We start from the raw sequence: 12,817 nt of genomic DNA, 5'->3' as shown, positions 1-12,817 counted from the left end.
TGCCTTGTTGTTTACTCTGTATGTCCATGCTGCAGTCTTGCAGAGCCTGTGACTCCTATCTTTTAGTGCGTCCTATGCATGAGGCTGAGGAAATCAGCTTGAAAGACAATTCCTCTTTTTTAATCAATAATAGCGGGGACAGACAAAAAAACAACGGGCAAGTGCCAGTGGGGCTGCTCTATTTTTCCCTCCTTACCTCGGCAGATCCTTGAGTGCTTTGCTGCTGTCAGATCAAAGGGTGGCTGTACTTCAGTCAGCATTGCAGCTCTCAGATCTTCCCTGCCTCTTGCTGCAGTCGTCGGCTTTCGCCAGCGCGGGACGCTGTCAAACCAGCACTGTGACCGCCAGGGAGAGCGGCGCAGGGGACGGGAACAGGTGCATCGATGAAAGCTGTTCCGTAAGGCTGTAAAAATTACAGGATTGTGTGTTTTTTACCGATGTTCATATATTTGAAATGGGCACGTAGCTGAGGTGTGAAGTTTGCCTCGGTTGACAGTCACAAAGGTGTTTTTGGCCCCGCAGACCCCTGGCTGCTGATTGCACACTGACCATGATGAGATAGGTGAGGAACTTGGTCGTGCTGTAATCCTCTTTACTCACCAAGTTGTGTGCAGAGTTGGCCTCCATATTTTATTCTACGTGAAGTCTGTTCTTTAACTGATTTTGGCTTACGTTGCTCCTAATTGCGATCTGATTCATTCATCCTCCCCTTCAGGTTATGGAGCATGCACAAGCAGAACAGAAATGCTACCTTTGGGTTTGGTTGTTGTTTTTTTTTCTCCTATATTTTAAGAAATTCATCAGTTTTTAAATCAAACCTCCCCTCGCCAACACAAGCGCACACACATTGCACCCTCGAATATGCCAGCGAAAGATAGGGCCAAATCTGTGGATTTATTGCGCTAAAATTCCTGTCACAAAACCGTTTCCATATGGCTCCTCTTCTGCTCGGGGGTTTTTACGCGCTGTGTATGAAGTGTGAGTAAATCCCGCTGTTCAGCTTGCTTCCAGCTCCCGCTGTGTGCAACCGGTGCTTGGCCTCCAGGCCTGGCCTCCCCACATGGCCGCTGGCAGCCCCAGCCCGCTCCTTTCCTCATGGCCTCCCACCTGCTGGCTGTGTTTTGTCCCCAGGATTAGCAAAAAGAGGCAGAAAGGGAGAGTGCTGGTGGGGACAGGGCACCGGGAGCCTGCTCTGTTCTCCAGGCCAACTCCAAGCCTCTTGCTGCTCCTCTGCTGATGCTGGACTTGCCGCAGAGGCTGTGGTGGTTGGCTCCATCGCGCCATGGGGCTGATGAGGGTCAGGCACCCACTGAAGGCAGTGGTTCATCACCAGTAATTACTGAACAACGGAGCCCTGTCTGGAGCCTGTTTGTATGCTGGTTATCTGCATTTAGAATAGTGTAAATCGAAATATAATGGCCCGACCTCTGCAGGAGAGCAGCTGTGGTCAGAAAAAGGAATCTGTCTTACAAGAGGAGTTTGGCTGGCAAAATGAAGTCTGAGTGGGATGCTTTCATCCCATAAATACCTTTGCGAGTAAACACCTAGGAGAGAAAAGTGCTAGTTAAGCTGATGGACAAGATTTTTACAGGAACAAATGAGCCTAAAGTGGCCATGAATACATTTGGGTTGGCAATTAAAGATGTTCTAAATAGAAGAGGTGGGAGGAGGTGAGCCTGGCTGGTTTTAGTTTCCAACCAGAAAGGATGGCTGCTGTAGTGCTAGTTTGGACGGAGAAACTGCAGGATCATGAGGGGGTTTACTACAGCAGCCACGGCTGTGCTGCAATGGGAGCCACCCCACGGGCTGCTTGGGGGCTGACTCGGCACCCAAGCACCCCATGAGGCAGCCCAGAAAAACTCAGGCCTGGCAGGGTGCAGCCGGCCCTGCACAGCCACTGCAAAGGATGGAGACACAGCAGCAAAGTGCTGAGATAGAGGCTATAGGTGAGGGGTGTATAGGTGGGAGTTGCAGTGGCATTCATGCTTGCATAAGGGATGTGAGCTGTACAGGATGCCTGCTGGAGCAAATTCTTCATTGGATTACCTAGGAGTGGTAGGAACAAACATCTTTCACAACCCATTCTGAATGTCCCATGTATAAATAAACAGTTACTACCACCAACTCTCCATCTGCCAGGGAAGGGACTTTGAATCCTGACCACTTTATATTTTCTCCAGTGTAAAGTCACGGTTGCCATGAGCAAGCAAACTAGTTTGATGAGACCCAGTTCTCTTTCTTTTGCTGCTCTAGATAGGTAGGACTGGAGAACTAGACTGTGTCCTTTGCAACCTTGCAGTGTCTTTCTGGAAGGGTCTGCAGCACATGCAGCACGTACACTTTATCAAGCACATTGCTGCTATCCCAGATCAATGCATCCGCGTGGCTTTTTCAGACAAGATTCCTGGATGTCCTAAGGCAGCCAGGATAATGAATGGTTTTAAGGTTTTTTGTTTGTTTGTTTTTTGTCTTACTTTTTTTTGGCCAGTGTTTAACAGCTTGGGATAGAGTTTCATAGGGTGGAGTCTGTTACCCAATACTGTTAGCAAGTCAAACAGTAAGAGCCAAATGTGTTGGAGAAAGAACACTAATGAGTTGTTTTTAGCTTTTCTTAAAACCTGCCTGTGACAGCAAGGAACAGATATGTCAGAGTAAAACAAAAGCAAGTAAAACAAATCAATCTGTGGTTGCTTTATGTCCTGAAAATCTCTTTCCTTTACAAACTTTTATCTTGTCTAAGGACTTCCAAGGCTGCTATTTTTATTCAAATTACTACATTTTACTACCGAGTACCCTATAATTTGTTGTTTGCTTGTTGTCATGTCACAGATTATTACAAGTTTTACTCTATGCTGCAATCATTCTCAAATTAAAGCTTTGGATGCTCTGAAAACCTTTATAATATGTAGGTTTAACAGATGCTGTTTGATAGTGATTTCATTTAATTTATCCAAATAAAAAAAAAAAAGAATCAGCAAATAACTCAATATTTCATATCAGCCAGGGAACGAGTTCTTGCTTGAAGCTAAATCCTTTGTAGACAGCAAACTGTTTAACTGCAGAGCCGAGTTGTCAGCTTTGAAAGTGTCACATAGGATGAAGTGCTGCTGTCCCTCGGAAACCTATTTGCAACCTATCGTGTTGAAAGCCCAACAGAAAATTTCAGTTCTAAATCCTTAACAGTGGTATTATTTTATATTATCATGTCAGACACTCAGCCTGAAGACTTGAATGGTTATGTTCTTGAGATGCCAGGAGATGAAACGAGGGGATTTGAGGCATTCTGGGGCTGTGTCCTCTGTTGCCAACAGTGGCACAAATTTCCACTGGCTACATGGAATGGGAAAGCAAAAATTGGAGGATGTGGGAAAAAAAATAAATAAATGTCTCTATATAAAATATAGAGTCTTTTTCTCCTAGCCAGTTCTTCTACTTAATTCTATATATTTATTTATGGGGTTAGCCAAAGGAAGAGCCAAGCTGCAAGGTCTAGGGGAAAACACCTTCAACTGATGTTGACTTTCCTCCCAGTGCTCATGTAGAAATTACCTTGCACAGACCTTGAGATAACCAACGAAGGAGATGTCAAGCTGGAGGCAAGTGAGGAATACTGGTCAAATGTTTCAAAGCAGACAGTAATTACTAAAAAGCTAAAAGTGAATTTCAGTTTTAATTGTAAGGAAATAGCTTTGACTTTCAGAAAGCTTTATTTGAAAATAAGCCGAACTCTAGGGGACACATTTTCAAAGGTGTCTTCCAAGTTTGCCTCTCTGATGTTATTCACCAGTGTCTTGGTGAAACTAGCACTCCATGCTCAACCTTGTGCAGAATATCAGATTTTGGTATGAAATCTCTGTCTCTTAACCCAAACCATCCTGTCTATAGGTCAGTTTGTATGTGTGCAAAGCCTTTGGGCAGGTACATGCTTCCAGCAGGTATGCATTCCAGGAAAAAGCACGTAAACCACAGTGAAGGCATTGAGGTGGAGTCTTCTGCAGGTGCTCTATAAATGTGTTTCTAAGTACTTGCCACTTAGAACAGCTTATCCTTGAAATAGTATGTTGTTGTTGAAAAAAGTAAAAAATCTTGACGTACAACATTAATGCCGTATGTTTTTAGACTGAAAGAAATCTTTTGAGGGCTCTTCAGTGTGTACTTTCTGTAGAGACTTCTAAATACACATTATTCTGTGGCAAACTCCACCACTGTATGTGTTTATTGGTTCACATGTACTGGAGTGCTAATTGCTATTGTTTAGAGCAGCTCTTGAAATCTGCTCAGTTATGGCAAAATAAGGATGAAATGTACTTTTCCTGTCCCGCTTCCAAGGAATAACACAACCACAGTTGCCCACTGTTTAAAGTGCTGCTGCTCTATGGAAAATGCTGTCCAACAACAGAGAAAATAGCACACAGGAAAACAATGGATTTAACTCCACACTGACTTCTGTCAAATATTTTTTTCAGTCTAATCTTTTACGGCTACCGTAATCTTAGTTGTTAGCTGTAACGGTGGCAGGTAAGACCATTTTCAGGCACAAGTGTGACCTTTAAGTTGACAGTGTGCTCTAATTGGTTTCAGTGATAGACCCCTGCACAAGTGGGAATGGAGGATGCTCACAAATCTGTCAAAATGAGAGAGGAATTGCCAAATGCGAGTGTCATCCAGGGCATTATCTTTCTGCAGACAAGAAGTCCTGCTTAGGTAAGAAAATGTGGACTGTTTCTTGGGAAGAAGGGTATTGTTCTGTGCTCTGGCTTTACTGAGCTTCAAATGGAAAGAAATATGTTGTACAAATATATGTTTTGAAACAACATTACATTTCTCCTTGTGGTATTTGCATCAGCCAATTTCAATCATAGTTTCTAGGAACTGGATTTGTGGATGCTGTAGTGTTATTCCTGTAGTGTCCCTTTAAAATAATGCCCCAGATACAGTTCCTGGAAAACTGGTTCAAATAACACTGAACCAGGTCACCGAAAACCTATTTGGAATTCAAAAGGGCTTTTTAGCAGGAGAACTGTTTCCATATTCATAGAGAAACTACTGTGAAGAAAGAAATCACGAAGTCTTAAGATTTCCAAAGAAAGGAGCTTAAAAAGTTGAATTCCAAAGTCCTGTACTTAGGCTGGGATTTTCAAAAGGATCTAAAGCATTTCTGACCTGAAATGCGTGGGAATTAGAGACCAAAATACTTGCTTTTCTCTTTTTAACATGGTGCTTCGAAGCAAGGGTAGTTTATCAGCTTAATGTATCTAAAGTATCCCTAGACTTCACTGTGTACAGATTTTTAACAGCCTTGTCAGGATCAGGGTGTGATGCTGATTTCAAACTCCTCTTTTGGAAATCTTGGCCAAAATTTTACCACTATTTAAATTGCTGTGTTATCTGTACAGAATGCTGGCTGCTTTGCAAAATACTTCCTGCCTTGATGTTTTGCTCACTTTTCTGTAAACTCTTCTGTGAGTAGCACTGCACACCTTGGCAATTCCAGCCTTACTGGGATTACTGATACAAGGAAGGTTACCAAAAAGTAAAGTATTTCCAAGTAGCATCAACCCTTCACTGACGATTGGTAGGTGGAAACAGCGGTGATTTTAATCCTAAAGTCAGCATGTTCCTTGTTTTGTCTTGGATGCACATTGACAGTTCTGTTTATTAACGTATGAACTAAAGCAGTAGATAACTTGCAGCATTATATATCGGAACAAATTTTCCTACTGACCTCATGGTCTTGAAACGTTAGGCATCATTTCTAACTGTGAATATACTGTGAAACAATTGTTTTTTGTTTTTTTTTTTTCTCCTAGAAATTATTCAAAGCAGGTTTTTTTTGTTTGTTTGTTTGTTTTTTTTCCAAATTCAAGCTGGTATTTGACTATCTGGAAACCAAGCTAGAAGGAGACAGAGGGCAGGGAAGTGTCAGGGGAGCTGATGCTTTAGTGATTAGCTGTATTTACGAGTTATGAAGAAATATGTGCAGGATGGTTGCTGTGGTATGGTTTTCCAACTTTTTTTTGTTATTTGAAAAGCAGAAAAAAAAAAAAGAAAAAAACATTAGAGGCATTTGCCAAAATTTTCTACATGTAAAGTGGCAATTAATTACAGAATGAGGAGAAATAACCCATTTTATCCTAAACAGCAGCTACACACATTGCAGCTTCGGAGCAGGTGCCATTCAGCCTGAAATTTTCATGAGTCAGTGTGCGGTATTTGCACTGCCTGGGGCCTCTTTTTGCAAGTAGGCTGATTGCATTCATAAAGCTACTCGTGTTCGAGTGCAGGGGGCCGTGAGCATGGGACTGATTACAGCACATATGGAGAGAAGAAACTGTCGGGAAGCAGTTTGCTGTGGGAAAGGGTGAGGAGCTGCACACCTGACAGCTCCGTCCTGGGTGCGAGACGCTCTGACCCGGGATCGTCGCAGTGAATAAATCGCATTTTGGAAGGCAACGTCAGGACAGGGTGGGAGCAGGAGGTCGGGTAGGTGTGTGCCGTGTGGCTTTACATGGAGGTTAGTGTCTGCAGCTGCACCACACGGCAGGAGTAGTTAGTATAAGGAGTATCTTTTTTCCTTAAAAATATTTTCATGCTCTTCAGCTGAGATTTTAGGAAGATGGATGCTTTTAATGGCATTTAACTCCAAAATGCAGACTACTGAGTGTAAAGCTGATGAAGGGACTGCTTGACAGAGCATGTACAGCTCCTCACCTTTTCTACTTTCTCACACATGGTATGAAACTCCTCTGATGACGGGAGATGCCTCCCTGCTGGACTTAAGCAGAAGAAACTTCAGGATTCAGGGATGTAACAGAGAGGATCTGTCTCCATCATACCTGCCATGATTTAATCCAAATCGTTTGACATTCAGGAAATAAACAGATAATTCCTGCTCCATTAATTTAAATATAAGGGCTATGAGGACCTAGTGATAATTTAAGGGTAGTAGGAGTTAGGACGTTTTTCCATGTTCTTCATGTGGCTCCTATTACCATTGCTCTCGTTATAGGAAAAATCACAAGCTACTTTGACTGATGCTGTAAATATAATGTTGGATGTTGTAAATATTCATGTGGAGAGGCTTAGACAAACAGATTAATTTGGAGAATAATGCTGTGGGCTCAGTCCTCCTGGACTCATCATTTGTCGACTAACATCAAGACGCTCTTTTCACTGGACATTTGGAAACACAGCCATGTGGGTGTAGGGAGATATTTTTAATTTTAATATCCAAATGTCTCTGCCTTTCTCTCTGCTTCCTAGACATTGACGAGTGTGCAGAAGGGAGAGCCAGGTGTGCTCATCGTTGTGTGAACACTCTGGGATCCTTCACCTGTGCCTGTAATCCCGGCTTCGAGCTGGGGGCTGATGGAAAGCAGTGCTACCGTAAGTGACAGGTTTCCAGCTATGCATTTCGGGCTATCTTATCTGCAAACTGCCGTGCTTCATTTTTAATTCAGTTGGATTAGCACTCCCAGCAAAATAAATGTATGCAAAAACTCCAGCTTAATATTATTTTCTTCATCTTCTGCTATTGCCATTTTTGCAAGTTGATACGTTCCTAAGCCTCTGTTCACAGACCTTAATTACTGCATTTCAAAGAGCAAATATCCCTGTTGGTTTATCTTCAGAGCCTGGTGAATTCTGTTCCAGTGCTACCAAAATATTGCTGTTCTGTGAAATATATTCATTCCTGCCCTCCTTCTTCCAATTTTCTTACATATTGGATCTGATGCAGAAGAAAACCGAGATGACATTCTGCTCTTGTCTTCATCTGTCTAGGTTTACTTATGTTTCCCCCGAGACTGTTGACAGTATTAAGTAGATGCTTAAAAACGGGGAAAGAAAAAACAAGATTTAGGATGAAAAAAATAATATTTGCACAACTAACATTTCCCAAACCAAAGCATCAGGGAGCCCTGTTGTGTTCCCCCCACACAGTGGGGTTTCTCAAGCAGTGGTGTTTTTCTTGAGATGGGGACTGGCTGCCTGCGCTGCTCGCTGAGAGGTTATCCCTGGGCTGTCCTTGAGGGTAAATTTAGATTAATAAAGGAGGTGTTGTGGAAGAGCTGGTGTTATTATGGACCTAACATAAGCTCGCTGGAATGCAGACAAAAGTATGACCTGTTGTAGCAGAGGTGGGCAGCGATCGTTCAATCTAATAATACCCTGCAAGAACTTTCAGCAGAATTTCCTTCAGAAAACATACGGCGTGCCAGAGAGGGAACGCGTTCTTCAAGCATATGCATGTAAGAAGTATTTAATAAGGATAAAAATCAGTTTGAAAACATCCATGTACATTAAAAACAAAAAACAATTATTTGAGAGAGGTCCTGGAGAATTATTTCATGGGTAATGGGGATCTGTGAGTAGTGCAAAGGCAAAGGGAATGCCATTAGTACACAGATATGAAATGATCTATTACGGGCATAAAAAAAAAAGAAAGTGGTTTAGACCACTTAAGTTTCATTGTGATTTTCTGATCATTTTTTTTCTTGATGCTCAGCACATCTCCATGGATGGCGATTCTCTGTGCCTTATGTGCAATATTATGGAGCAAGCAATCAAAATAAAAACGTTCTGTGTATATTTATGATCAGGATTATCACAGCGTTTAAGCGATTCGCAATCTTTGTTTATTTTCTCATTTCCCCGGTGGCACTGGGGAAATCCTTGTTTTACAAATGAAGAACTAAGACAAAGTAAATGACGAAGTTAATGCATTAAGTCAGATTCTGGGCTCTTAAATCCCAGTTTAGCATGCTGGACAGTGGGCTAGATTTCTTCTCCCTGATGCAAATAACCCCAGCATGGATGAGATACAGCCTTTCATATATGTTCCCTGAATTTATACCCTCTTCTAAGTAGAATGGAAAGCACAGAAAGGGAGAACTACCAACAGAGATGTATCCATGAGCTGCAGAAGGGGGGAAATGCCATCCATCTGTACCAGATCTACTGTTTGCTGCTCCATTATGGGACATTTCTGGAAGTACAGTGGCTTCTTTTGGGGTGGAGTTTCTCAGCTCTCCTTCACAGCACGGAAAATTCCTCTGTAATTAGCCCTCTAATAAAACAATGCAGCTAATTCAAGAGAAACTATATCACTGAGCTTATAGTTTATTTTCTTCCTAAAGAAATCATTGAATGGAGCACCTGGATGGGAAGGAGATGGACAGATGTTCCGTTTCCTATCCGGGGGTTTCCACTGGACCTTGCCAAAATGTCTGAGGTCTGTGCAGCCCCACCACGTGCCGGCAGGTGGGGAGATCTGTCAGGGCGACAGCATCATACCGGCACTGTCTGACTCGTCTGGGGGACAGAGTCTTAACAGAAGTGCTGCTGTGCTGCAGCTAAAAGCTGCTTTTTGGAAAGCACAGGCAGGCTCAGTTGAGCTGAAGCACCTGAGCTCCTCAAATATTTCCATCTCTCCTTTGGGGTGAGGGCAGAGCTCACTGCTGCGTTCAGACACAGCATCAATCTCAGGACACCTGTAAACACTCCTGTAGCCGGCAGATTGCTTCAAACCTGCAAGCCAGCTTCACACTGCCAAAGTCAGGAGCATCCACTGGTGGGACACAGGGAGACAAATACTGAGTTCAGTGGCTCAAAACCACGCCATTCCCAGGTGTAGGTGCGAGCTGAGTTTATATTTCCTGCTACAGCAGCTGGTTTATGGATGCGTTTTTATGCAAGGCTTATTCTCTAGTGACTCTCCTCTTGCGCTTGCTTTTTACCATCCCTTTGATTTGTTTCTCTGCAAGGCATCGAAATGGAAATCGTGGATAGCTGCCAGAACGACAACGGCGGCTGCTCTCACCACTGCGAGCACACGACGGCGGGGCCGCGCTGCTCCTGCAACGATGGCTACATCCTCGGCTTGGACGGCAAAACCTGCACAGGTAATTTACACCCTGGCAAAGGGGGTGCACAGCAGAGCTGTCGCTCGAGGACATCCCTTCCCCTCCCATCCCTTCCCTCCTCCTGCAGGATTTAATTAGTGCTGTCCTCTGGCACTTCTCAGCCACTGCGCCAGCTTGCCTTGCTCTGTGCTTGCTCAGGTCATTCATTAGGAGGGGAGGGAGCTCTGCTTCCCAAATGGAAGAGGGCACTGGTGCAATTGCTGGTGTTGTGGCCATGTCTCACTGTGTACAGCTGAGGCTGAGGGGTTGTTTTCTGTCCCTTCCTCTGGCTGGGAGCATCAGGACCGCTTTTCAGGAGTGTTCCCTGTGCAAACCCTGCTGTGTGTTATGGAAGTTGCTCTGTTTCCATCATATGCTCACTGGTAAGGTTGCACACCTGGCTGTGGGCAGTCTCACTGAGGAAGTGGAAGCAATAGAGTTACAGTTGTTTTTATTTCAAGAAGAGCTTAAAAATTCCTTCATCTTCCACGTGATTTTACAAGGTGATTTTTTTTGTTGTTGTTTACGGCTTCTGCTGTGCAAACTGTATCTCATACTGGTTGAGGCTCACTGTCACTGTGCCATTAAAGTTGTAAAGAACAGCCAAGAAGAGAGGAAAAAACAAACCAGGAGCAGGCATCACAGAACAGCACAGACAGACAGGAGGAGAGGTAGCAAGCAGGAGCTCTGGTGGATGCAGAGGCACTACGGACAAGAAGTCTTGCAACGAGAAAAGCCCAGTGCAGGGAGGATGAACGAGCAGGGCAGGAGGGAAGCAGAGCTCTGGAAGGGGGGCTGATGCTGGAGCTGTAACAATGAGAGAAATGAAGGAAGGGAGGCAGATGTGGATCCTGAGCTGACAAGAGCCTGGTGGGGCGGGGTGGGTCATTCAGTCCCATTTCTGCACACAAGAGGAGGCAGAGCAGCGCGGTGACCTGCTAATGGAGATGTCAGAGGGAGAACCGCCTCGCTGGCTACAGCCAGGGGAGGAAGAGCAGAGGTGAAGGGCTTGGCAGGGCTGAGGAAGCGAAAAGCTGCTCTTAACAGCAAAATTCTTCCTTTTGTTGGATGCACATTGTGCATTCCTGCACAGACAATGGGCTGTTAATAAACCCCAGAGCAAGGTATCGTCTGACAAACTGCAGAGAAGCTCAGCTGGTGACATTTCTGGAAAACACTCCGTGTCCAAATAACCTGCATTAATCATTTTCATGCTGACCTCCTCACCTCGATTGATTAATTACATTTTCCTTCTCCTCTTTCTCCTGTCCGTGTTTCCTAATAATGTTGGTACTCTCTCCAAGGTTAATTGAGACGCTGACCTTTCCCATCTGTGGTTGCTCACCTAGGTAGTGCTCAGAAATGTTTTGCAAGCTCAGCATCGACAAGAGGGCCTTGCATGGCCACTGAATAGCATGGCAGGCTGGAGGGGCTGAGCTCAGCCAGGAGTCTGCAGTCAGAAGACAGCAGCTTCTTGTACCTCGTCACTGGCACAGCCGTGCCGATGATACTGGTTTTGGGATGGAAAACAGGCATGGCACAGCAAGGGGCTGCCAGCTATCAGAAGCTACAATTGCACCTTGCAGTCCACCCTTCCAGCAAATGCACTGTTAGACGAGAGCTTTGTTTCACTGCTGACGTGGAATAAGGTTGAATGTATGAAGGTGCAGGTAGTTAAACGTGGATAATCCACGTGCTGCGTGTCGGGGAGAGCCTTGGTGTGCTTGGTGTGTGCAGCCCGGGCCATGCCTGGGGGCTGAACGAGCTGCCCCATCCTTGCAGAGGTGGACGAGTGCGAGACCGGCGTGTCCTGCTGCTCCCAGTTCTGCATCAACTACGCAGGAGGCTACGAGTGTGCCTGCAAGGCGGGCTTCCAGCCCAGCAACGACGGCTGCGGCTGCGATGGTGAGTGCTTTCGTGCCGGTCTGACCAAGCACAGCAGCAGTGAGAAGCCTTCTCACAGCTCATTCCAGGGCTTTGCAGCCATTCCCCTGATAAGAGGATGGGCAGCGTATGCCAGCTCGTCTGATAAGGTTCACAAACGACATTTACAGTTTGTGATACATCAATAAGCCAGCATCCCACATGGATCGGTGGGGCTGCTGGAGATGAGTCAGGAACTCCTCCTCCCCTCCATGCACAACCGTACTGATGTGTTACAGAGACTACTTCTGCAAAATGAGAGCCCTCAAAATATCCAAAGCATCAGCTGAGCTTAACAGCTTAGAGCAGCTGTTTTCACTTGAGACAAAAGCATAGGTGAAATGATCTGTTCCATGTTCCTCTGACATTTTTGATATCTCCTGTACTAGTGAGGAACAGAGCCCCAAAGTACTAAGAAAATTGGGCTTTCTTATGTCCAGAGTAATTCCTCAGATGCAGCCAGGCACACAGGGCACCCTCCGAACAGACACTTGTGCCTAACCAGCATTTCTCTTTTTCTAGATGTGGATGAATGTCATCTGGAGAACGGCAGCTGCGACCATTTCTGTGTTAATTCTCTGGGCTCGTACGAATGTGTGTGCAAGGAGGGATACAGGCTGGGCCTCGACAGGCGGTCCTGCATCGGTGAGCTATTTTTACATCTTGGAGACCATTAAGTAGTTCTCAGATGTGAATTCAGAGAAGGGATTTTCACAGATCCTGGGATTTTGGGAGCCCAGCTTGAGCCATGTCAGACGTGGCCGAGGCAGAGCTCTGTGTAATGCGTGGGTCCCAAGTTCACCCTCAAGCAATTGGCTCTGCTGGAGATTCAGAGGTGAATGCTCAAATCCCCTGGACATGTTTGAAAACAAAAAGCTTGTTTTTCAGAAATAAATACTGTTTTGACATTTTTCTTGTACAATTTAATGAAGTTTAACATCCTGTGGAAAAAAAAAGGTAGCCAGATTCTGCTCTGAACCAAAACAAGTTTT

At 44.7% G+C, this 12,817-nt stretch overlaps 1 protein-coding gene across 1 annotated transcript in view; it reads left to right on the top strand.

Annotated features, from left to right (window-relative positions):
• The window catches only part of LOC116492525 (multiple epidermal growth factor-like domains protein 6), a 179,116-nt gene that overhangs the window by 116,444 nt on the left and 49,855 nt on the right, over positions 1-12,817 (top strand). The window contains exons 7-11 of the mRNA XM_032193296.1: positions 4,582-4,704; positions 7,264-7,386; positions 9,765-9,902; positions 11,685-11,807; positions 12,348-12,470. Of these exons, the coding sequence (XP_032049187.1) occupies positions 4,582-4,704; positions 7,264-7,386; positions 9,765-9,902; positions 11,685-11,807; positions 12,348-12,470 (630 nt within the window). The remainder of the gene's footprint in view (positions 1-4,581; positions 4,705-7,263; positions 7,387-9,764; positions 9,903-11,684; positions 11,808-12,347; positions 12,471-12,817) is intronic.

The sequence above is a fragment of the Aythya fuligula genome, chromosome 9, assembly GCF_009819795.1.
Source record: "Aythya fuligula isolate bAytFul2 chromosome 9, bAytFul2.pri, whole genome shotgun sequence".
NCBI classification, from domain to species: domain Eukaryota; kingdom Metazoa; phylum Chordata; class Aves; order Anseriformes; family Anatidae; genus Aythya; species Aythya fuligula.
Note: the sequence above shows the minus strand (reverse complement) of the source record. Positions and strands in the feature narration are given on the sequence as shown.